This window comes from Macadamia integrifolia, unplaced genomic scaffold (genome assembly GCF_013358625.1).
Source record: "Macadamia integrifolia cultivar HAES 741 unplaced genomic scaffold, SCU_Mint_v3 scaffold86, whole genome shotgun sequence".
Lineage (NCBI taxonomy): Eukaryota > Viridiplantae > Streptophyta > Magnoliopsida > Proteales > Proteaceae > Macadamia > Macadamia integrifolia.
This window is the reverse complement of record NW_024870559.1, coordinates 809,463-835,866: the sequence shown is the minus strand read 5'-3', so window position 1 is coordinate 835,866 and position 26,404 is coordinate 809,463. Positions and strand designations below refer to the sequence as shown.

Sequence of the window (26,404 nt, the reverse complement as noted above, 5' to 3'; positions counted from 1 at the left end):
CGTGGCTCGTACCCGGAGTATACGCGTACTGTGGTTGTAGTAGCACTAAACCCAAGACTTAGTAATGTTGTTTAGGTGGATGTGATTTAAAATGAATTGCATAGTATATAGTACATATGATTGTGATTGTTGTGTGGATTGTTGTGTGGTCCTTCTTTTCACTTACTGAGCTAGTGAGCTTATCCCACGTGTACACCTCTTTTAGATGATTTTGTAGGTCACCAGCCTGAAGATCAAGGGTCGGGCCGCACAGTTGAATTCCCCGAAGAGGATTGGTGGGTTCCCAAGGAATATGAGTATGGCACGGATTGCACGTGCGAGGGCTGTGCTGCACGACCACAGTATTGATGTCGTGCAGGGTTATACTTTTTTATTCTTTTGATGGCCCCTTTTTGTGTACTTGATACGTGAATTGTTATTCTTTTTATGTAAATATCATGCCTGTGGGCCCACATGTATTTATCTATATACCACAATTTAGGTATCAAGTATATTGGGGCATTTACAGGTAAATTAAGTCTTCCGCTGAACTTTTGAACATTTATCTTAGATGTGTGTATGTTGTGGTTGGGTACTATATCAGATGATCCTGGCAGGTTTGGGTTAACCGGAGTTAACCCGGTCACCGGTCCAGTTCTCTGTGAACGGGGTGTGACAAGAGGACTCTCCCCAAGTATTACGAAAGTTCCTCGTTGAGATTCCTAACACCTTACAACTCCCTGAAAGTGGAATATTCCCCCTCTTATACGCTGGTTCAGAGGAATGTGGAGGAGTGGGACATGGGAGGAACGTAAAAAAATCAAGCCTCATAAACATAGGAGGTAAGCCCTTAAAGAGGGGGATGGTTAACTGGGAGATAATACATACCTGTTGCTTAATTCTGACCCTGACTTTGTCATCGGAGAGTTATCACACTGGCCAACTCCGGTGCCCATTTGTTGACTTGTTTGTCCTTGTAGTGAGAGTACAGAGAACCTTTAGTGCGACTTAAAGGTGCCTAGAGAATATACCTCTGGTCAGAATTAACCGCATCATGCCTTAACCGCTTAAGCCATGCGTTTGTCACTTCCCTAAAACTAACCCACATTTGTACAAACTATGTTGATTAACGATTGGTTAAGCTGGTCGAGAGTCAAAATCGGTTAGTTAATCGTAAAAAGTCAGAACGGTTATCTAACGATAGAAAAACACACTCAGTTAGCTAATCGTAAAAAGTCCCAACGGTCAGCTAACCTTAGAAAATCACAATCGATAAGTTGACCATAAAAAGTCACAATAGTCAGTTGACCATAAAAATCCATAATCAGTTAATTGACTGTAAAATGTCACGATCAGTCATCTGACAGTATTTGGTCAATTTGCTCGATCAACCTAATGGTTATTTTGGCTGATCACTCCTTAATACAAGGTTGTCTTTTTTTTTTGCCAATTTGATTACCAGTCAGCTCCTTGACACAGTTGGTCGGTCAATGAATTGGCATCGATTTATTGACCAATTGTCTTGTAGACCATATTTGCTAAAATCGGGTACCAACACAACCAAATCCCCCCCAAAAAAAATTATGAATCAAATCCTTCTTTAATGGTTGATTCCCCACTAAATCGAACGGGGTAGACTCTTTAAGGTTAGATTTCAATTTCTCAACCCTTAATATCAAGGTTTTCATCTTCCTTAAACCTTCACTGCCCTTTAATGATGCAAATATTTTCCTTTTGTTAAACCTCAAAACAAACATGCTAATGGTATATATCGATTCTTATTCCATGTGGTTGCCTCTGATATCACTTGTTGGAACAACTTATGGGTTTGAATCCGAAACCCTAGTTATGGAAACCACACAGAGAAACAATAACACGAATCTAATAAAATTAGGGAGGATAGATTTGTACCTTCCACTTAGTATATTGAAGACAATCGATTCCATTCTTCATAGTTTCTCTCTCTTAGCTATGGATCTTTTACCGCCTCTTAGACCTCCTTGATTCTCTCACTTTAGTGGTAAAGTAGGGAAGAGTGAATTACACTCCCCTCCCCTGAATGTTTTATTGATTAAACTCAGACCCCCTGCGAAGTTTATAATTACAAACGTACCCTATGGTGTTAACACTATTAGAATCAAGTGTTAAATGTCCTTTTTACCCCATCCCCTTTGTCTAAAACTCAAGTCTTTCAACTTCTCCATCTTCATTCCCGGTGGCCGGTGAGTCTTCCCTTTTTCTCGGTTTCGTTCCCAAATAATTGTAGTGGTGGGAAAATAGTGCTCCAAGGCAATTGCAGCGGCGGACATAGACACTCTATTTGTCTTCTTCTTCTTCGTCTCTGTTCGACAACGGTTGGGTGAGCACGATATTAACACTGAGGTTATCGATAGTGGCGATATCCTTTTTGGTGATAACTCCTCTCGACCTCTCATCTTCTCCAGGATTATCGATAAAGCTCAAGAAATTAGAGGGATTCTTATGAAATGAGACCTCAAGCCTCTTACAATTAAAGATCGAGACCGCTCCACAATTAGCCGAAATTGGTGGGAAGATGCCATTGACAAATCCAATTGTCAAGATGTTAGTTTCCAGGAACTATGGAGACTAAGAGATTGAAGATGAAACTTGGCTTTGAAATCTTAAAAACAGCATTTACCAAAATGGCATTTAACTTGGCTTTTTGGAAGTTAACATCCAAAAATAGGTAATAGAAATCTTAAAAATCCAACTAGACAGATTTCAGTATTTCATGGTCATACATACCAATCCAAACGACATTTACCAAAACTAACCTAGTATGTGAATTTGAAAAGCAGAGATAAAAATTCACCCCAAAATCAAAGCAGGGAGGCAACACAGAGATCTCTCATGACCGGGTTTTCCAGCAACATCAAAGCGGTAATTGAAGTCCGACCCCGCGAACCCTTTGGACAGATGTGGTGTAAGATCGTTGACCGAGACTATCACCAGAGGAAAAAAAAATGGAGGGTCTACTTAGATTCAGACGAGTGAAGGAATCAATGGTCGAACGTCTGATGGATGACCAATCATCATGAACACCACATCTCTTTTTTATCGCCGATCGCCGTTCATCATTCCCAAGCTCCAATTTCAGATTTTCAGAACCAAAAATCGCAAGTTCAAAAACCCTAACTCTCCCAATCAGTTAATGGTTTCTCAAAGAAGAAGATGAGAATAAGGGTTGAGCCGTTGAGGGAAAATAGGTCATCTCCATTGGATCAAGGGAATTTTGGGGTTTAAAACAATTTTGTAACACATGATTCCTCCCTTAACGGTTTCTCACTCATGGTCAGGGTACAGTTGATAGAATCTGCAACTTAGGAGGGAAAATTTGTAATTATAAACTTCACAGAGGAGGGGAGTGTAATTCAATCATAATACTATCATGCACCAAAAACCCTAAACCACAATGGGTTGGGCCAGCAAATTAACTCTCACTTATTTAATCAATCCGAATAATTAATTAAGCTCATAAATCCAACAATATCTCCACAAAATGTCAATCAAAGTGTATGGATCTCTCTCTCTCTCTCTCTCTCTCTCATCAAACAAAAGCCACATGTGCATTTGCATGTGTAAATTTAATAGCTTATGTATGTGTTGAAATTTAAGTTTCAAACTATGGTCAAATTTGTCTTTTCAAATGGTCCTTTAGAACTTTAGCTTTTAGTCTTTTGTAACAAAATGTCTTCTTTTAAATTTCAGCTTTCCCTCCCAAAAGTGCTTTTTCCATTTGTCTTTAGCACTTGTGAAGTAGAAAGGAGCTAAAACTTTTCACAAAGTTTAGTCCCACATTGGTTAGAGATGAAAGAAAACTTGGACATATATATAGGAATGTTTGTTAAGGATGCAAGCCCTTTGGAGAGGCACTCTCCCTTGTCATAAGTGTGTGGGGGTTCCTGGGGTGCTTTTGAATCATGCGTGCACGTCGAGCCAAGCCGAGCCAAGCCATGGCCGAGGTCAAGGTCGGGTACGGGTACTGGTGTGGGTATGGGTGGTTCAAAGAACCTACTTTTTGCTACATGTAATTTTTGGCTTGGCTCCACACTTTTCCTTAAAGGACACATACATATTAATGTATAATGTACATACATATGTACATGCAACTATATGTAGAATCATGTACCCTTTCCTATAAGTGAATGTACCCTTCCCATACAAAGAGACACCTGTATACATATAGGTACCCATACAGGTGTACCCAATCGTATACAGAGGCCTACATTCTATAGATACAAGTATTCTGTCTGTATTCGAGTACTGGAATACTGTGAAAGTTTTTACTCTCTGTTTACTGCAAGTGTTTTTGTTCTCTGTTACTGTTTTCACTTTGAATTTTTGAGTATTACCTTCGGACATACCTGTGGGAATTGCTTATTGGAGTGCACCTTAAGCAATTGGAGAATTGCTTTATCTTGGAGGTGAGAATGTAGGGTCAACCTGGTTGCATATAATTATACGGGCATTCAAATACCTTAAGGAGAGTATACATACTATACGACTCAACTCTACAGACGATTTCTGCTGCTATTTCAAAATGATTGCTTGAACAAGTAAGTCATCTTTTACTTGTATTTATATTTTTATTAATATAATAGTTTGTCAAAGTCTTATACCTATTGCTTGGTTATTGTTTTGTTTACAATCTTAAGGTAGTTGAACGTAAGTATAAGGCTATGGAAAATGATACGGATTCTGATACACCCATGGTTTTAAGTATCTCCGATACCGATACGATACCCTCCGATACGTATCTTAAATTTAGTCGGTCGATACGATACACACCGATACGATACATTGAATTTTTTAAATCATTTCGTATCGATATATATCCTACAATACATACCGATATGCATCAATACACCACTAATACACATCGATACGATACGACATGCCTCGATACGACTCTATGAAAAATATAAAATTGAGGTAAAATGTACGTTTCGGTATGTATTGGTACGTATCGGTGAGTATCGGTATGTATCGATCGGTACGTATCGGTATATATCAGCACGTATCGGTGAGTATCGATATATATATCGGTATATATCAGCACGTATCGGTGAATATCGATACGTATCGGTGCTACGGTCATATAATGGCCAATATGGGTAATTTTTCAGAAAAAAACGATTTTTTGAAGGGTTTTTGTTCCAAAGTTGTTGTCAGCCATATTTTTCCCTAACTAAAGTGGAAATCAAGGTTGGGAACAAGGATTTTACATTTATGAGACAACTACACACCTTGAATTCTTAGTACGATACCCTCAATTTAGTGTTTATGCATAATACATGTTATCAATAGCTTTTTTTAACAAATTCTTTATGCAAAAGTGTTTAAAAAAAATGTTTTCTATCCATTTATGTGTGTATCTTTAGCGTATCTTAGTGTATCTCCGATACGATACGATACCCTCCGATACGTATCTTAATTTTGGCCGACCGATACGACGATCGATACCGATACTTTAATCCCTGGATACACCTAATGCAAATGCTGAAATTAATGGAAGTGGTGCCACACCAACTTTGCCTACCAATACTAATGTTCTAATTCCTACTGTCAACTTTGCTCCACCATTACTACCTACTTACTTTTCAACACATACAAATGTTGTGCCTACAGTTGGATCATTTCAACCTGTCATGGAGAAGATAAGGATCATTTATGAATTTGAAAAATTGACCAATTCAATAGTCAAAATTTCAAAAGATGGAAGCAAATGCTTCTGTTCGCTTTGTCTCTGATTGGGGTAGCTTTTGCATTGACTAAACCAAAGCCGCAACAAAGTGAGGATCTTGAACTTGAAGCAAAAAGGCTTGCTTGGGTGGAGGCCGATTTTCAATGCAAGAATTGGATTTTGAATGCACTTTCACTTCAGTTATATAATGTTTATAATTCTTTTGAAAGTGCATACATGATATGGGATGCTCTGTCCAAGAAGTACACTCTTGAGGATGCAGGGAGTAGTAAGTATATGGTGACCAACTTTCTGAATTTTGTTATGTCTGATGGAGAGGACATCTCCTCCCAGATTGACAAATTTCAGGTACTTGTTGGGAAGCTAGCAAAGGAGAATATCATTCTGCCATATGCATTTGTCACTGGTTCATTGATTGAGAAACTCCCTTCTTCTTGGAACCCATTTAAGTTAACCATGAAGCACAAAAGAAAGGAGTGGACCTTTGAACGAGTTGTAGTCTGGATCAAAATTGAAGAAAGGAACCGTGCAAAAGACAAGGCTATTGAGACTCCCAAACTCAAAGCAAATTTGGTTGAAACAGAGAAGCAAGGAAATTCTAAGAAGGGCCTTCATGTTAAGAAGGACAATTCTTTCAATAAAAAGAAAGGTAATTTCTTCCTTCGTAAAAACCAGGTCATTTCAAGAAGGATCGCAGGAGCAAAAATAAAGGGTTTGAAAAGGCTAAGATTAATCTCATTGAAAGTGAGATTTTTACTGCAATGATAACAGAGGTTAATATGGTTGAAAAACCAACGGATTGGGTACTTGATATTGGTGCTACAAGACACATCAGTGGAGATCAAAGTTCCTTTTCTAAGTACTCTGTTATAAAACTGATGACAAGGTCTTCATGGAAAATTCTCAATCTTCAAGTGTGGTTAGAAAATGTCAAGTGACAATCAAACTTACTTCTGGAAAGACACTTGTTTTGGAAAATGTACTCCATGTTCCGGATATAAGGAGAAATTTGATTTCAGGGCCACTTCTAAACAAGGCCGGGTTGAAGCTGTCTTTTGAGTCGGATAAAGTTGTATTGTTGAAAAATGATGTATTTTTGGGGAAAGACTATTTGAGTGATGGTTTATTTGTATTAAGTGTCTCTGAAATTATTAATGAAATGTCAAGTTCTTCAATTTATTTTGTTGACTCTTATGATTTATGGCATGGTAGATTAGGACATTGTAGTGCTCCTTATATTACTAAAATGTGCAAATTAGGATTTCTTAAAAATAAAGTTAAGCCTACTCTAGACAAGTGTCCCACTTGTATAGAGGCTAGGTTTACCAAAAAATCTCATAAATCTGTTGTTAGGAAAAGAGGTTTACTAGACTTGATACATAGTGATTTAAGTGATTTTAAGTCATATGAATTAAGGGGTGGTAAAAAATATATTGTGACTTTTATTGATGATTATTCAAGATTCACCATGTTGTATTTACTTAATTCAAAACATGAAGTAGTGAATGCTTTCATATCATACAAAACTGAAGTTGAAAATCAACTTGGAAAGAAAATTAAAAGGCTTAGGACTGCTAGAGGTTCAAACTATTTTAGCGTCAATGAATTTTGTGAAAATTATGGTATAATTCATGAAATTACAACCCCTTATCAATCTGAGTCGAATGGTATAGCAGAAAGAAAAACCAAACATTAAAAGAGATGATGAATTCTACGTTAATTAGTTCGGGTTTATCGCTTGATATGTGGGGTGAAGCAATTCTATTTGTTTGCTATATTTTAAACAGGGTACCCACAAGAAGACCGGTATACTACCATTTGAATTATGGTATGGTAGAAAACATAGTGTAAATCATTTAAAAGTATGAGACTGTTTATTAAAGGTAGCAATTACTGAACTAAAAGAAAAAAGAAAACTAGGGCCTAAGACTTTTCATGGTGTGTTTATTGGATATGCAAAACATAGTTTTGCATATTGTTGCATGGTTCTCAAAATCATAGATGATGTGTGAGAGGAAAATGATATTGTAGAATCTAGGGATGTTGAATTTTTTGAGAATATTTTTTCTTTTAAGTCAAGCTTACAATTATGTAAGGAAAATGTTGATGACTTACGTACAGGAAAAGAATTAAGTTTTGGAAAAGAAATGTCAAAAGGAAATAATCCTACATCAAATGAAAATGAAGCAAGTCAACTAAGGAGAAGAAAGAGACAAAAGAATGTACTTACTCAGAAGATGATTGACTTGTCCATCTTATAGACAATGATCCTCTTACATATAAAGAGGCAATAACATCTCAAGATGTGATATTCTGGAAGGAAGCTATAAAAAGTGAAATAGATTCCATTTTATCCAATCATACTTGGGAACTAGTTGATTTGCCACTAGGGTCTAAAGTGTTAGACACTAAGTGGATATTTTGAAAGAAATTAAAACCGGATGGATCACTTGATAAGTTTAAAGTTAGACTTGTTGTTAAAGGTTTTAAACAAAAGAAAAATATAGATTATTTTGACACTTTCGCTCCAGCTGCCAGAATTACTATAATATGAATAATGATAGCAATGACTTCTATCTATAATTTGGTAATACACCAAATGGATGTGAAGACAATATTTTTAAATGGAGACTTGGAAGAAGAAATATACATTAAACAATCTGAAGGGTATACAGTATTTGGAAAGGAACAAAAAGTTTGTAAACTTGTAAAATCACTATATGGACTGAAACAAGCACCAAAACAATGGTATGCTAATCTTGATATAGTATTAATATCAAATGGCTTTGTTGTAAATGATGCTGAAAGATGTTTATATAGCAAATTTCATCAAGGTAAAGGTGTATTTATACTTCTTTATGTGGATGATATGTTAATCATGGGTACAAACAAACTAAAAATCGATCGATGTCCAATTTTGATATAAAACATTTCGGTGAGACTGATGTTATTCTTGGTATCAACATAATCAGAAAAGAAAGGGAGATAATCTTATGTCAAGCACATTATGTGGAAAGTATGCTTAAAAGGTATAATTATTATGATTCACCAAAGATCAAGATACCTTTAGAGGTGGGATGCCATTTACAAAGTATTTGGGTGAACCAATAAATCAAAATAAATACTCACAAGTTATTGGTTCTGTTTCATATTTGATGAATTGTACTAAGCCAGATATAGCATTAGCAGTTGGAAAGTTGAGTCAACACACTCATAATCCAAGTAAAGAGCATTGATATGCCCTAGATAGACTAATGAGATATCTAAAAGGTATTATAAATTATGGTCTTCATTACAGTGGTAATCCTACTATTTTGGAAGGCTATTGTGATGTTAATTGGATATCAGAAACAAATGAATCCTTAGCAACTAGTGGATACGTGTTCACACTAAGTGGTGGAGGTGAAGAGGTTAAATCCTGAATTAGGTTCAAAAGGTACAAACGAAGTCATTGGATGACCTACTTAGTACTACTATTCAATTGCTCATTCTGGCTAGATGGTAAAGTAATACACCACAAAGAAAAAATGATGAGTTATAAACTCTTAATTAAACTAAATCTCACTAAGTGTGGGGGTGTGTTTACTATGGTGCACACTACGAGCTGACCTAAATGGATGTAGGGGGTGTGGCCGCCAACCGATGAGAATTTTAAAGGTAAATTCTCTAAACATCCATGAGACCAAGATAGGTGTCAAGGTCGGTAAAAAAAATCCAATATTGTCATGTTAAAGGTTGTCTCAAATGTCGACTGGTAGGATATGGATGGTGACCTAGCCAGCTACATAGATGAGGAAAGGTTCAAGAAGCCTGACTTCACCCGTACTTTGTAGCGTAGTTTATTAGACATAGTGTATGTTCAAGTCCTGAAGACACCTGCAACTATGTGTCCTACTACGTTTAATATACTCAGTTATTCTGTGTTTTGATCTTGTCGATATTTTGAAACTTGTGAGGGAATTGTTAGAATTTAAGTTTCAAACTATGGTTAAATTTGTCTTTTCAAATGGTCCTTTTGAAATTTAGCTTTTAGCCTTTTGTAACAAAAGGTCTTCTTTTAAATTTCAGCTTTCCCTCCCAAAAATGCTTTTTCCATTTTGTCTTTAGCACTTGTGAAGTAGAAAGGAGCTAAAACTTCTCACAAAGTTTAGTCCCACATTGGTTAGAGATGAAAGAAAACTTAAACATATATATATATATATATAGGAATGTTTGTTAAGAGTGCAAGCCATTTGTAGAAGCAGTCTCCCTTGTCATGTGTGTGTGGGGGTTCCTGGGGTGCTTTTGAATCAAGCGCGCGTTCGCCAAGCCGAGCCAGGTCGAGGTCGAGGTCAGGTGTGGGTGTGGGTGTATGTACATATGTACATGCACCTGTACATAGAATCATGTACCCTTATACAAAGAGACACCTGTATACATATGGGTACCTGTACAGGTGTACCCATTCGTATACAGAGGCCTACATTCACTATATATAAGTATTCTGTCTATATTCGGTGATTTCTACTACTGCTTCAAAATGATTGCTTGAACAAATAAGTCATCTTTTACTTGTATTTATATTTTCATTAATATAATAGTTTGTCAAAGTCTTATACCTATTGCCTGGTTATTGTTTTGCTTACAATATGTATATATAGGTATAGATGCTAGTCTAGAATTTGATATGTGATGAATCCACACTTTGCTCTGTTTATTCAATTGTTGTCACTATCGATCACCTAACATAATAAGCGGCACGATTTAGTGGACCACACAACAAAGGTCTTGTTATGTGGACTTGTTTTTCTTTTTAAGTCATCAATCTCACTTTCTCCAATATGGGAACGGATCTGCCCATCAATCTATCTATGATGATCCATCCTTAAAACAAAAAAGTAGAATTTAAAACAAAAGAAAAAAAAAAATCTAGCGAATAAGAATTCTCTACTTTATATAGAACGATTTCTATGATGATCTTACCAGAAAAGAAAAAAGATTTTATTACGATCCTTCCACTAAAGAAAACAAAAAACGACCCCCAACATGTCGGTGGGGTTGTTTTCTAGTAAAAACGTGTTCACGCGTTTTCTTTTCTATGTCGATCTTCTAATTCTCTCCTTCGAAGTTAAATGTTAAGCCAGTATAAGCCAATATGTATGTGTGTGAGAGGAAGAATATTTTAATCTAATGTGTCCATACACAGCGTACAGCGTACTGTGTACTGTTCATGTATATGTGTTTGCCCGATTTTACGCCGTTACTAGCGATGGTTAGATGATGATATATATATATATCTATATCTATATCTATTAGGTTTTTTTCTTTTCTTTTTGGTTTGTCACTGACATGAGATGTATCTCACTCACTTTCCCTCAGAAGTCTCAAGACTGTTGTCTGTCACTTGGGAAAAAAAAAAAAAAAAACCTCTCATAGTAGTTTCATAGTCGCCACTTTCCATCCGAAAAAAAGAAAAATAAAAAGGTTTTCACAGCCTCATAGTCTAGGTAGGATTTCACAAGAAAAAAGAAAAAAAATGTCTAGGTAGGGGAGAGAGAGACAGAGTCTTTGTTGTCTTGCTTGTTTTTGTTTTAAGTTCCTGATTCTTTTCCCTCATTTTCCATCTTTTCTAACCTAACCAGTAATCATCCACCCCATCTATCTATCTAATCTAAAGTCGAAGCCACCCATCCCAATTCTCTTTCCCTTTCCGGTATGAGCTTTATTAACACTAAGCAGCTCTGTCTATCTTTATATCATCCATACTTACATTCAGATCCATTCTAAACGAGAAACAAAGAGAGAGATCAGTGTCTCTGAGGGAGGCCGTGAAACAATGGCCGAAACGACGACAGGGACGACAGAGGGAGTAACGTTGGAGCACACGCCAACATGGATTGTGGCCGTCGTCTGCAGCGTTATCGTCGCCATTTCTCTCGCCGTTGAAAGGATCCTTCACTATACCGGAAAGGTATTAATGTCTTGTTATCATCTCTTTCTCTCTCTCTCTCTCTCTCTGTACTCTTTCTTCCATCACATTCTTCCCTTTTTCTCTGCAACTCTATCATCGCTACCTACCAAAACTTCTTACTGGCTTTCCAATTTTGCTGCTACTTTAAAGCTGAATTTTGCTCTATTTATTTTTTTTTTTAAGTTTATTTCTCTCTCTTTCTCTCTGTCCGATTGATTTCAGTATTTGAAGAAGAAGAACCAGAAACCTCTCTCTGAAGCGTTGCAAAAAGTTAAAGAAGGTTCGCTTCTCTCTCTCTCTCTCTCTCTCTAGCCTCTCTGGTTAACTAACTGTATATCTGGATCGCTAGACTCTAGAGGAGTATTCATTGTCCATGGATGGCCTTTGTCTTTGCATATGCAGAATTGATGCTCCTAGGGTTCATTTCCCTTCTTCTGACCGTATTCCAAGTTCGGATAGCTAAAATTTGTATGCCCCCAAGTTGGGCCGTTCACATGCTTCCATGCAAAAAGGAAACTAGTGCTACTACTACCGCTGGAGAAACCACGGCCCATTATCAAACCTCCTTCTCTTCTTTTGTTTTTGGGACTGGAAGACGCCTCCTCTCATCCTCAACGGATTCGGGCTATTGTGAAAACAAGGTAAAAATCTTTTGATTCAGATTACAATTCTTCCATTTTCATTTGGGTTTCATCTGACAATCATCCCATTTGACTGCAACTGCTTGGTTCCAGTCATATATGCTGGTTGTCTCTTCAGTTCCATCACTACCCTGTGCGCATTTGATAGAAAAATGTTGGTTGGAGACAAGAATTTAAGACTTCTCTCAATTGGTCACAAGTTGGCGCAAATTGATAAAAGGGTCTTGTCTACTGAATGTTGTGTAGCTAGTTTAATGCCACGATTTCTCTCTTTTAACTTACTGGGTGTAGTCCCTTATTCGAATTTCGTGCTGAACCTAATTGGCTTACCTGTACAAACTTAGTTTTTGGCGCAGTCTATTTTATGTTTATGCTCCAATTCTCTGATGCTTGATCTTATGTGCATCCAGTATGTTTTATTCTCCTTGTTATCAGTATATGGCACTAAAGCTTTGTAGCTTGCTTGCTCCCTGCGATTGTTCTTTTTTGTTACATGCAAGAGCGCATGTCGTACACACCTCGTGGGCATGCCTCACCCTCTGAAGTGCACAACCTACGTGAGCTCCATCCTTCGGGTGATGAGGTGTCACGTGGTTATGGAGTTACGTTGTTTTGTAGGTAATTATCTATGTATGGTGTTAGTTACTTATAAGTGGGAGTAGTTAGCTATTATGTATGGGAGTGTGGAAGTAGTGAGATTATGTGGGACTAAGGATGGGGTTAGTAAACATGTTAGTGGGTTGGTTATATTAACTATGTGTTCTGTATTTATTTAAATACTAAAGGATAATGTGGAAGGGTAGTCTTTTAGTCCAAATATTCTGCTTATGTGGAAAGAGGCAGATGTTGCTCGATAGAGTTCAAACCCTATTATCTCTCCAACTCTTCTTCCTTACTCCCATTTCACAGTAGGTTAGAAGAAGGGAACTGTGTATATAACATTTTTTTCCGGAGATACAAGTTACCTAGCAGAAGCTATTTGCCATTAACTAACATGGAACTCAACATGATCATGGCTATCAAACTGCTGGTGTAAAATAGTAACTTCTGTCACCATCATCATGATACTACCCAATCTTATGGGTGAAGTTGTTACCATAAATATCTTCCCTCCTTGTAAGGTGCTTACATGGTCGCATGTGTGCCACAAACCCCACTATTTGTTTCAAAACCAGATCTGAGGATGAGAATTTTTCCTTGTTTGATGAGAAGGATGAGAATTTCTTGATTCCTGCTCAAATTACCATATGACACTCCATTTATTACTTTTTGAAAAAACATAGATTCTTGCACTTATTAAAAAAAAAAAAAAATGATGGTTACAATAGAAGATTAGTTGTGCAGTCTTTCTAAGAAATCTAGAATGCTCCAAGGAATGCATCTTTGTTAGGGTAGCTCCATTTATGGGTACCTAAATTCTACAATATAGGATACCCTGAAAGCCCCATGGCTTCAGTGGTACTCACTGTTGTAATAACCCAACATTGTGTTTCATTTTGGAGCCTGTATTGACCACCCACAGTTGTTTCAAGCCTGTGTAACTGTAATCTAGTTCACACTCAGCCACAAAATTTTCTTGCCAATAACTACCAAATAAGTAGTAAGCTAGCAGTGTCTGATTTCTGGTTTCATGACTTGAATTGTTAATGTTCATCATTGATATTTCCTTGAGTTGATTTACTATTTGCAATCTGTTAACAGGTTAATTTTGTCACGATCCAAACACATTAGGGTTAAGATCGTCACCAATAATCAAAATAACCTCAACAGTCTATAACTGAAACTTCAACAATTAAAAGTCCACATCCAAACTGTCTGGTGACAATTAAAATTTTAACTAATTAAATTATTACATCTGGTCTAACCCTAGAACATAATCTACTGAAATATTATAAAATGAATTCCCAAATAAAATCATGTCCACTCATCAGAAACTCCATCTGAGCTATGCTAACCTCCACTACTAATATGTAAGGAAAATAAAGGAATAAGCTGCAAAGCCCAGAAAGATAGAACATGTCATAACAACATATACAAGGAAGCATATACAGCACTCTGTGTATCATGCGAAACATAAAAAGTCCATCAAGTACCAGTCAATCATAGGTATGACTGATTGCCACTGCACACACATTTAAGTGAGGTATCCCGTTGGTCAGACGGGTGGTTTGCAGGCTAGGAGAGGTATCCTAGGTAATCACACCAACCATAGCCATCACCGCAGCCACAGGCAAGGTGGTACAGAACATAACTACCACCCCAGGTGGAATATCTCGTGGGCTAGCGGGGCCCAATGATGAATCATTTAAAACCCAACACATAACCCCCCTTTTGGATAGGGTTGTAGTCAAGTCCAATGCCATGCAAAACAGTCCCACATCCAACTTATCACACCATTCACATAAATCACATGCTTAATTATTCCTTGAATGAAAACTCATCAAACAAAGCAATAATATACTAACATACTAAAATATGTGAAATTACACATGCGTACATAGTTGTATCCTGCCAGGTTCCACTTACCTCGATGACATCTAAGCTAATGTTCCCATCGACTATCAAATCACTCAATTGCTACCTATATACATGTGTAACGATCCTCAGTTACCCTATTTAACATGGTAGTTCAATGATTAACACTTTCTCCCCAAAATTTCCATTTTGCGTTACTTTGTCATTTTTCCCCTTGTTAGGGTTTATCATAACAGTCTGGAATACCATTGTTTCTCCCACAAAAGAAATCCCTGAGATTCCCAAATTTTACAGGTCAGTAGTCAAGTCTTCGGTCATGAACTCTTCAAAGAAAAAGCTTCAAATTCTGAAATTTTCTTATTATTAAATGTGTGTAAAGTTTAGTTTACATATTCTGTAAAATGTCTGCGAACTGAAATAAAATGATGCAAAACTACCACTTCCCAAACTCGGATGATTCTACCCTTTTCCAGTATTAATCTACACTAAAAACTAGTCTTCCACGCAAAAACCGAAGTCCAATTCCAAGTTTAAATTTGGTTTCACTCCTCCCCAAATTCAGGGTGAGATCCTGTCCTGACAGAAAATCAGACTCGAGTTTGCATTAGGTTGGCATACCAATGAATTTGAATGGAGGCCCAAATTGGTAGAGTCACCAAGTCACTCATGTGCACAATCCACACGTTCTATGATCGATGGACAGGTTCTGTCCTCAACCAGTTATATGGTTTCATCCAACCATGAACTTGTATCTGAATTCCAGAATTTTATCCTTCTGATTTTAAACTTGACTTCAGTTTTGCTGAAATTGATTCTGAATAATGAGAAATTTAACCTTAATCCAGATTTTCAAAATCGATTCTAGAATGATAAATAATTTCAGTGATTGATTATGGAAGAATAGTAAACTTGTTATGAAATTGGCAACATTCGCTTTACTAACTTGATTTGAAGAAATCCAAATCAGGTTTATTGGAATTGATCTTTCATAGTGGAAAATTTGATATGTGTCTGATTGTAGGAATTGCTTGGCTGTCAGAGTGAGATGGCCTCTTTATTTATAATAAATGATGAACAGGTACAAGTACTAATATGCCCCTATGGACAAAAATACCCTTATACCCATATTACAATACTCCCCCTCAAGTTGGTGCATAAATATCACACATGCCCAAATTGCATACTATAGGATGAAACAACTTACTACTTAAACCCTTAGTAAATATATCAGCAAGCTGATCAACCGATTTGACAAAAGGAATACAAATCAGCCCTTGTTCCAATTTTTCTTAACTGATCAATTGCCACATGCTTGGTGCGATTTTGGTACTGGGTTGTGAGCAATGCTGGCCGACTTGCTGTCATAGTATAACATCATAGGCAAGGGAATAGGAAGATATAAATCCTTTAGGAGACCTTTAAGCCACATCAACTCACAAATACTGTGAGACATAGCATGAAATTCAGCTTCAACACTAGAACGAGCAACAATTGCTTTTTTTTTACCCTTCCAATTAACCAGGCTCCCTCAAACAAAAGTACCATATCCTATGGTAGAATGCAATCATCTACATAACTAGTTGATGTAGAATCGAGGTTGAACCGAGTTGACCCGTCTGGCAAAGTTGACCGAGACGAACCTTCCTTCCCTACAAACTTTCAAGTGGGGCATCGATTTGACCTTGGATTTCTAGTACCACTCTAGGGCGACCCAAAGCCTAGAGTAGTTGGCCCTAATCCTTCCCCTTACATGGGTTTTCAAACCTGAAATCAAGTCTGGTTTCTGTCCTACCGCCAACAGCAGCTTTTCAGGTATTTAATACCCTTTTCCTGGGACTTTTCCTGGGATATATGCTTATTGCTTGTCGAATCGATTCATCAGGTCTGAAGCTTGGGAACCCCTCCCTAAAATTTCACATCCTTCTCTTTTATTTCTTAATCAATCCTTTAAGGTTTTTCCCATTTACAGTTCTGCCACTCTATTTGAGACTTTGTTTTTTACCAATCTGCCATCATTTCTTGCCATTGAATCATCTAATATTTGTGTGGGCTCATAAGCGATCCGATTCCGGTTTTAGAACTCAGATCCGCATCGCTGTCGTGGGTTTAGAAACTTCTCCATCATCTCTCTCATCTCTCTTCTTTGATTTTGGTTCTCAAATTTCTACACTTCTATACTAGTTGATACTCCTATGGATCCACATCTGAAATTTAGGCCAAGTGATGGTGAGGATTTTGATAATAAGCTCCAGTACATGAGATTAGTAGGGAAACTTATTATTCGTATTGGTTGGTTAAATTTAAGATACATATCGGAGAGGTATCATATCGTATCGGAGATACTTTAAACCATGGTTACCATACTCATAGTTGTCAAGGCGTTGCATGGACGCCTAGGCAATTGTCGCCTTATATTTTGGCACTTATTTATGCCAAATATCATTTAAACTTAAGATATTATACATAAGTAAGCAAATGCCCCCTATTTGAATCCAATAAAAATAGTTTAAAGATCAAATTCCAAAAGGATAAGAAGTCAACCCCCGAGTCCAAGAACAAAAACTTAATTTTTCATTGTACGAGTGATTTTCAACTTTCAAATGTTGGTGTTTTTCTCAATTCTGAAAATTTTATAAATCTTATCATGGTAAAACATCGCTAAAAACCAAAAGTCCGGTAAAATAATCTTTTGTACTAATGTCCCTATGATTATTTTCATTCAGGAGATTTTAATGGCATTCGCACATCTTAAAATAAGTTTGACCAGAATATAACTTTGTCATTACAACTTAGATTTAAGTACTCTTAGATTTGTTGAAAGTTGATTTTGTGTTATACCTAATGCAAAAAGTCTCATGTAAAAATAAAATATTTGACTAGTTAAACTTATTATAGAACAAGAGCATTTTTCTGAATGTTGATTTTTTATGACTTAATGTTGATTTTTTATGATTTAATGTGGCTTAATGTTGGTTTTTGATGACTTGATATGGCTTAATGTTGATTTTTTTATGATATAAGGTATAACTAATATACTAAATAATGTTAACAAAGAGAGATTAAAAATAACACTTGGTCGCCTTGTTCGCCTTACGGCGGGCGCCTTGTCGCCTAAGCGCTTAGGCAGCCTCAAATGCCTTGGTTTGCCTTGACGCAGTGACAACTATGACCATACTTGACATATCTTTTGCTGTTAGTGTTATTAGCCAGTTTTTGCAATCATCAAAGAAGATTCACTGGGGGCAGTGTGTCGTATTTTAAGGTATCTGAAGGGGGCTCCAGGAAAGGGACTCATTTATCAACCTCATCAGCATGTTGATCTGGTAGAATATTCTGATGTAGACTGGGTTAGTGCTGATAGATAAGTGGTCTACTATAGGTTATTGTACATTTATTGGTGACAATCTTGTCATGTGGAGAAGCAAGAAGCAAACAATTGCAGCTAGTTCTAGTGCTAAGGCTGAGTATAGGGCTATGACATACTGCAGCCAAATTGTTGTGGTTGAAGTCACTACTTTAAGAGTTGGGTTTCTAGTCAATAAACCCATGAAGATGTTTTGTGGTGATTAAAAATGTTATTTACATCGCTAGAAACCTGATGTTTCATGAAAGGATCAAACACATTGAAGTTGACTATCACTTTGTGAGGGAAGCTGTTATGAGAAAGTTGATTATTACATCGACTGTTTCTTCTACAAATCAATTAGGTGATGTGTTTGTCATGCCCCTGTATGGCCAAGCTCGGCATGTATGGCTACATTAAAAAATGAAAAAATCACTTTTGGTGTTTTTGTGTTTTTTTATTCTGGAACAGAAATTGTATGAGACGTCTGATGTGTTTTTTTTTTTTTCTTACTTTTTTTTGGAATGAAATGGGTAAAAAGAAAATACATTTTATAGTGTTTTGAGAAACATATTGAAAGTGCTTCTTTGGGAATGAAAACAAGAAAGTAACAAAAAAAATTCAACTTAATAATTAATAATGACTCAACTCTCTCTACTACCACCACCACCACCACCACCACCACCAGCTCCATCACACCACTGCCAACGCCACCACCACCGCCACTCCCACTCCCAACGCCATTGCCACTGCAACCGCCACCACCTCCACCTGTCACACCCCACTTCTCAAAGCCTTGTCTGTGTGACCTGGACACCATTCGGTAGCCAGCCAATCCTCCAGGATCACGAATGCAGTACTTTAACAACACACAACTTAACAAGATAATTTAACAAAATCATGTAGTTTCATAATGTCATACTGTAATTATAGGCTGATGAACTACTAAATGTTACCATAGTTAGTTACCGACATTGTTTTCAAGATCACCACCCAATAAGTACAGTATCAAAATAGTAGCTTTATAATTACACAAAAAGAATAAAAGAGTGTAAGATGATTCCCATCATCCCAATAGATGCTCGAAAGCACAACCCTTATAGCCACAGTCATGGTTATTCTCTACAGCCTCTACGTACTATTGAGTCCAAGACTCTTTGACTACGCTAGCGGTGCCTTACCCTGCTTGGATGCCTGAAGACCTATATCACCATCTAAAAAGGGGAAACAATGTCGGATGAGCTTCACAAGCCCAGTGAGGGGTGAGGGCATACAAGTATACACATACAAATGATGAAATGGTAAGCTTAAACAAGTCTAGTGATGCAGCATATATCCGTTAACAAAATATTATACCTAGACAATCACACTAAGTTTGATAGATTGGTAGTAGTGCTATGCAACGTAGGTGTTATCCCCTTATCCAGTATGTCGGTCAATTAACGATACAAGCAAGTTACGAGTCAGAAGCATATCAGTCCCTACATTTATACTTCAGTACCTGGTAAGCCCTTATTTATAATCTCCCAAATTGCACCGGTCCCTGCCGTGCAGTGCCTGTGTATGGCAACACACATCGTACAATGGACTCGGTATTCTAGAACGAACCTCGGACCTATTAGCTGGAATTAGCCACCACCTATTACCTTATTGTCAAGGGATTGTAGCACCAGGGTTGTGATCCTATCCATGATTTTGCTATATGTATGCAATCACAACAACAACAATACGTATGCACCCAGGGCACACAATACCGAAATCCCCCTTGGCCTCACCGTGCCCCTCACTATCCACACCCACATCTCATACACATACACTTTCCACAGACTTACACACACATTATCCAAATTTCATAACACATAAATAAATAGAATTTAAATGTGCAATCATATGTATCATCACAATATGAGCATGTTGGAATGAAATTCACCCAGAAACAGTCCACAAACTAAAACAAACACCCACTCACCTGTTGATCGCGAATCAGTGCAAGTTAATAACTCCCTCCAATCCACGTATTCACCCTGCTTTCATATAATTTAATTTAGGGTAATTTACAATGCCACCCCCTGAAGATTGCCAGTATTATAGGAACACACCCTCTCTTTCACCAAATTAGACTCAGACTCCCTACTATCAGTCACTGTTATAGAATATACCAAGAATGCTGACATCAGCAGTTCATTTTTTTCTAACTACTATTTTGCCGTTAAAAATAATGAAGTACCAAAATTACCCTTACCATTGATAGTTTGATAGCAAACCCTTGTAGTCCCCAAATCGATTTCACCACAACCCTTCTGATGACGGCGACTACGGCGGAAGAACATTCCCTTCCTCTGGTCACTGATTTCTTTCCATCTATTTTTGATAAAATTGTTTCCCAATCTGCTCCAATGTTTGCAATGCAGCTAAATTTTGCAAACGTTGAGCCAAAATTCAGGGGAAAATACCTAAAATCATGCAAGAAAGAACAAACACCACTCGCCAATGCACAAAGAACTCACGTTCTCGCCCTCTCTTTCTCTCAGTTCCTAAAAAAGCTTGAACAGAACGAACTCTAAGACTAGTAGGGAGCTCTTGAAGAAAAACCTTTAAAGACACTCATTGTTTCTCATTAACTAATGAAGCATAAAAAAAATTATACCTCGCATCTGAAATCGCCTCTCCCACTCCAGCCATTACTGCAACAAACAACAACAGAAGCACAAAACACAGAGAAAACCACCTCAGAGAAACCACCATTGTCGCTTCAGAACTCTCTCTCTCATTCTTAATCTCTGTCCCTCTCATTGTCTTCCTCTCTAGATTTCGAACGTTCAATCCCGTCAGTAGCATTTCATTGATTCTTGACTCAGTTCCTATCTATTCCTACGGTCGATTATCGCTTCCTCTGCAAACCCTAGGACGCTGGAAACAATGAAAACCTTACTTTTTCAGAAAGAGGATTAGATGAACCACTGTTAAAGCAGAGAGGGTGAAAAGGAATCGAGGCTTAGGGTTTCAATTCCCTTCCCCTCAACTCGCTCTTTCTATCTCTCTCTCTCTCTGATGAGTTTTCAATGTTATTCTTTCCCACCAATTTTGCTATGCAATCTGAGAAAATTAACTTGTTATTAAACCGAATTGCAGAAAATCACGGGAAAATGTTGATGAATTTTGAAACTTTGAAATGCAATATAGATTCTGTTTGGTGGTAGAGGACGTCCCATATTCTTTGGTCTAGAACTACTCACCGGCGACAGAACTATCACCTCGGCTGGATCTCGTCGGAATCATAGGTTGCAAGTAGGGAGAGAAGGATAGAAGGAGAGAAAGTGATAAGGAGATAAGAGTGAATAGAGGGTTATTTTTGGTATAATAAGATAAGGGTGTTTTATTCATAAGGGCTAAAGTGTCATTTCATAGCATCACTTAACACTGACTGACGGCAGGGGGTCTGAGTCTAATTTGGTGAAAGAGAAGGGGTGTTCCTATAATACTGGCATCCCCTAGGGGGTGGCATTGTAAATTACCCTTTAATTTATCCAATATACATATACAAGTCACATCTATGCTCCCCAAATACCCCTAATAATTCCCTACTTAAACCCCAAACCAACACCCCAATTATAGTTTACAATTACTGTAACTGGCTAATGGAACCAGCAGATGGTCCTTGACCGGTTGGTGTTGACCAGTGGATCAATCAGAGGGCTCAAACCTGTCAAATATCCAACTGGTTGATGCAACCGGTGGATAGTTTTGATCAACCGGTTGGCCTAGATTTAGTGTTTTTCTTGTTTTGGCTTGTCCAGATGTGATTCCTTATACATGGGGTCCTTCTGTCACACCCAACCTCCCATAGGCTAAGGCATGCAGCACTGGACACCTTACTGTATCCAGTCAGCCTGACTCCCTAGGATCTCAAAGCTGTAGCTAATACGTACAATGCACCAAGATCACTAAAATCATATATATATATATATATATAACATAAATTTATACATAACTGATGTCAACTACGTGATATTGATTTCATATACACACAAAAGTTAAATTCAGTACATCTCCAAGTCCATACATATCTAATCATCCATATAACATACATAAATATATACACAAAATATAAAGTAAGATCATTGAAGTCACTCAGTAATCCAAGCCTCCAAAGGCACATTCATCACACCTGCAGTCAGGTCCATGCTCCACCTCTGCTTTTGGAACAACCCACCAAGTATTCGGAGCAACTCCAGAAGTATCTGTGCTGGAACTTGGTAGCTCACTAGTATCTCCATCTAAGAAAGACAACAATAATAATGGGGTCAGCTTCACCAAGCTCAGTGATGATGCGGATCCGGGTTCCAAAAGCGGGAATCGGATCGCTTATGGGCCCACAACAATAATAGATAGCTCAAACTAAGAGTTGGGGTGACAAATCCCTAATATAACAAAACAAACATGTCTTTAGAAGTAAGTAAATAGCAACTGGGTAATTCTGGAATTAAAACTTTAAAAGAATGGGTTATTCTGGACATTGAAGAAGAGTAAGTATAAAACAGAACTAAAGCTCAGGTGAAGGGGGTTTTATGTAATTATGAACGACTGTTTTTACTTGCAAAATTAGAGAGTCAGCTTCTTCTACCTTTATGCAACGTTGGGAATAGAACACGATAGAAAACCAGCGCAGCCTCTTGCTGGTCGTGACTCAGTGGACAGATTTCACTCCAGGTTCGTTGATTCAACCCCAAATCTGAGACAAAGCTTGGACACCCTCTGGCCTTTTGATTCCGGCAGGAAAAATACTTCAAACAGCAAGCAAAGATGAGAAGCAGTCCCTGTTATTCAGATCTGGCGGCTGGTTTGGGTTCAGCTTGTTGCAGGTCTTGTTCCTCAACACTGGAAAGACCTTTGAGGCTGAAACTCGAAGGTTCAGGTCGCCCAGTAGAGTGGTTCTTATGCCCTAAATCTCAGGCTCTTTTGATAGGTATCAATGGAGATCGACCTCCAAATCTAGGGCTGGAAGTATCGCCCAGAACAGGGTAATTTTCAGGTACAGGAAATAAACAAGAAGAAAAAGGGGAAGGATTAGAGAAAAGAAGAAGATAAGAAGGAAAAAGAAGAGAAGGAGATCAGGGAAGGAGAGAGACTATTAGAAAGGGAGAAAAAAGAGGAACACCCACGACAGCCATGGTTCACACCCAAAACAATCTTTCAATTCGTTCAAAATCTTCTAACCTTCATTGGGTTACATCAATATAAAGGCAAGCAACAATGTAAAAATGGAAACTATCCTAAAAGCAATTGAAATAAAAATCCAATCTTCCTACCAAACTAAATTCTAAGTCTAAAAGGAAAGCAAATATGGAACCAAATCCAAAAAATATTTTTTTCTAAACCCATCGCCTAACTCCATCAAGTGAGGGGTGGGGCAGGCATGCATACGCAGTACAAATGATGCAATGCATGCTCCATACAATTATATGATGCATATGAATCCATTTGGCGACACGATTCACCTACTTCCATTACTAAGTCCGTAATATTGGTATTAGTGCTACACGACGTAGGTGATATCTCCTCCCCAGTAAGTCGGGCTCCAGAGATACAAGCTAGTTGCAGGAAGGAGTCAGCCGGTCCCGCAAAGAACCTTGGTCCCCCAGCCAAACCCTAGCTTAGTAACCTCTGCAGTCACGCGTACAATATGTCGTATCATGCTACATCCGCCTCCGGGTATAGTCCGTCGTACCGCGGAAGAGTATTGCTGATCAGGCAACCACGGGTTGGGATTAGTCGGTACATAACCCCCTACTAACAAGGGATTGCTGCACCCAGGTTTGTGAATCCTAACCCAAATGCATTCTAAATGATGCAAGTACAATCATCATCCATCATACCAAGTAATCACAACCACCGGGCTCACGGTGCCAGAAATCCCCCTTCGACCACACGGTGTCCCGTGCCACAGTCTCACCTCTACAGTAACCACAATCCACAGTCCCGTAATATCAATTCCACAAGAATAACATATATAAAATAACAAGATACATAAGAGAACCACAACACATGAGCATGCATAATATGAAATAAAATGAGAAACACTAGGTAAAAGAAAGTCAACACCCACTCACCTTAGTAGCCCAATTAATTGTGTTCAATAAATCCATGCAAACTGCGTATCCTCGCCCGATATTTTAATTTCCTACTTTAGTTGCATACATATCAGTTAACTGTAATTATACTTGTACACCCCTAGGCATACCCTCTGTACAGCCCCTATGCTGAACTGTACTGATCCGCAATAGTCCGTGCACAAATCCCATTTTCATACCCTTAGTGATGCCCCACACTGACCCACCCTATAGGGCTAAATGGGGGTTCGTTGATGTGCAACATGACCCACTAGTGGGTAGGTCTCTGGCTGCAAAACTAGAAGCTACAGAGTTCTGCAGGTGAGCTGCAGAGCCACTGGCCGGTGACTTGCTGTCTGCGGGCTTTTCTGCCCAGCCTGCAACCAGCCTTCCTGGCTGATCTGCTTTGGCTGAGCACCACACCTCATGCCTCTGATCTTACCCTTATGTAGGGAACCTGAACCACCCTATAGGATCAAATTTAAACGAAGTCCCTCTACCCAAGTTAGTAGGCAAACCTCCCAAGTCACACAAGCTGTCCCAATTGTTTGAAAGAATGTTGTCTGCAATTTGGGAGTAGATTTCTTCCATTTCAGGAAAATGAACGCATAGCCGCCTTTGCCACGGTCGCCTTTCACACCGATCACGAACTTGCTCTAGAATGAAAGTGTGAATAGAATTTCATTACCTCACGCTGCTGTAGTTCGGCTTGGGGATCGGCATGGGGAACTTATGCCGGTTCTGGCGCCTCGTGAGCCGCGTTAAAGATCCCTTGTATAAACTCAAGTAAGTCAATATAAGGCATGCCAAACACTGTGTCATTTTCCAGTATCTATAGAATGAGCACTGTGAACTATCTGCTTCAAAAAGATAGTTTAGAAACAAGTAAAAAATAAAGAATTATAATATGTAATAAAATCAATCATTCCTGTTAAGTTGCATGTGGACTGCACCCATTTTGACTTGCCTATGATCCCTACCAATTATGAGGAGTATAATCCCTACTCTGGGTGGAAAATTGAGACCAATTACCCCTCCTAATCTGACATGCAAATTACTTCAAGTCCTATACATATTTTCCAAACAATAAAATTCAGCAAGCAACATAAAAATTCAGCAAGCCATATAGGATCTTCTTCAACTTGAGACTTCCAGCAATAAGAATGACTCAATTGAAGCTGGGCAAGCCCTAGGATATATGGCTGGACCATCTTCCAGCTCCAATTGGGTTCAATTTGACAGACTTGAATGGTAAAGAAAGAGAATTGAGAGAATTTCCCAATTTTTCTCTAAAATCTAGCAGCTTTCTTATGAGCAGCTCCATTATTGGGCTTTCTTACATCAATACTCAAACAATTGGAGCTGGACAGCTCTAAGAATCATGGCTGGACCATGTTCCAACTCCAGTTGAGCTCAAATGTGAAGGAATAGAGAGATTAGAGAAATTTTAGAGAAATTTCCCCAAATTTCACCTCATAATTCAGGAAGCATATGGTTTGATGTAAGATTCTTACAATTGGCTGAATTAAAACTCATATCCCACCTCCAATTTACTAGTCCTTGGCATGCATGGCTGCACCCCTAATTTTAGGGCTCCCCAGAGATGGGTCAGAGTGGGTTTGGGTCTCTGAACCCACTCTAAACTTCCAATTTCAGCAATAAGAAGCTAAATTCCTAAATTCAGAACCTACTACTGAACTGAATTGTAAAATCTACACTTATACCTAACATGCATCTACAATTTCAATAATATACATGAAATCCATTCACAGAAAAAGACTCACCTATGTAGCAGCTTGCCGCAGTGAGTCCCAGAATTCTTTGGAGACTCCCCTTTCACAAACTTTCTCCTCCTTTTTCGTCTCCTCCTCCTCTCCTTTCTGTTCCAGCAATTTCTCAGTAAAAATGGTGAAAAGTGACTGAAATGAGGTTTATATACCTCACTTAAAATAGCCCTTAAGGCCTATTTGGCTAGGTTTAGTAAAAACTGGAAAATCACATTAATTTGTGATTTCCAACCCTTGGCCCCACTGCTCCTAGACATAATAGGTACAATATGGACAACATGGAAACCCCCATCCACCGAGTAATTATGGGGCTCTATGCTATAGGGCAGTGAGCCCCATAGAGGAAATATGTAATTTTTTCCGGTACAGCACCACTGGCCAGCTTGTGGTGACC

At 38.2% G+C, this 26,404-nt stretch overlaps 2 protein-coding genes across 3 annotated transcripts in view; both read left to right on the top strand.

Annotated features, from left to right (window-relative positions):
- Window positions 1-5,725: 5,725 nt before the first annotated feature.
- On the top strand, window positions 5,726-6,642 carry LOC122070232. Its single transcript, XM_042634358.1, has 2 exons — window positions 5,726-6,353; window positions 6,476-6,642. The coding sequence occupies exons 1-2, from the start codon at window positions 5,726-5,728 to the stop codon at window positions 6,640-6,642; spliced, it is 795 nt and encodes a 264-aa protein (XP_042490292.1).
- Window positions 6,643-11,088: 4,446 nt separating this feature from the next.
- The window catches only part of LOC122070225 (MLO-like protein 1), a 102,764-nt gene continuing 87,448 nt past the window's right edge, over window positions 11,089-26,404 (top strand). The window contains exons 1-3 of one of the 2 annotated variants that reach the window (XM_042634351.1): window positions 11,089-11,654; window positions 11,877-11,934; window positions 12,057-12,295. In XM_042634351.1, the coding sequence (XP_042490285.1) occupies window positions 11,520-11,654; window positions 11,877-11,934; window positions 12,057-12,295 (432 nt within the window). In that variant the 5' untranslated portion in view covers window positions 11,089-11,519. The remainder of the gene's footprint in view (window positions 11,655-11,876; window positions 11,935-12,056; window positions 12,296-26,404) is intronic. The other variant, XM_042634350.1, reaches the window with a different exon arrangement.

Bases quoted from the DNA above. Each gene is read 5' to 3' on its own strand.
- LOC122070232 (XM_042634358.1), top strand. From the start codon at position 5,726: ATGCTTCTGTTCGCTTTGTCTCTGATTGGGGTAGCTTTTGCATTGACT. The intron at 6,354-6,475 runs GTAATTTCTTCC...CAATGATAACAG, and splicing joins TTCTTTCAATAAAAAGAAAG to AGGTTAATATGGTTGAAAAA.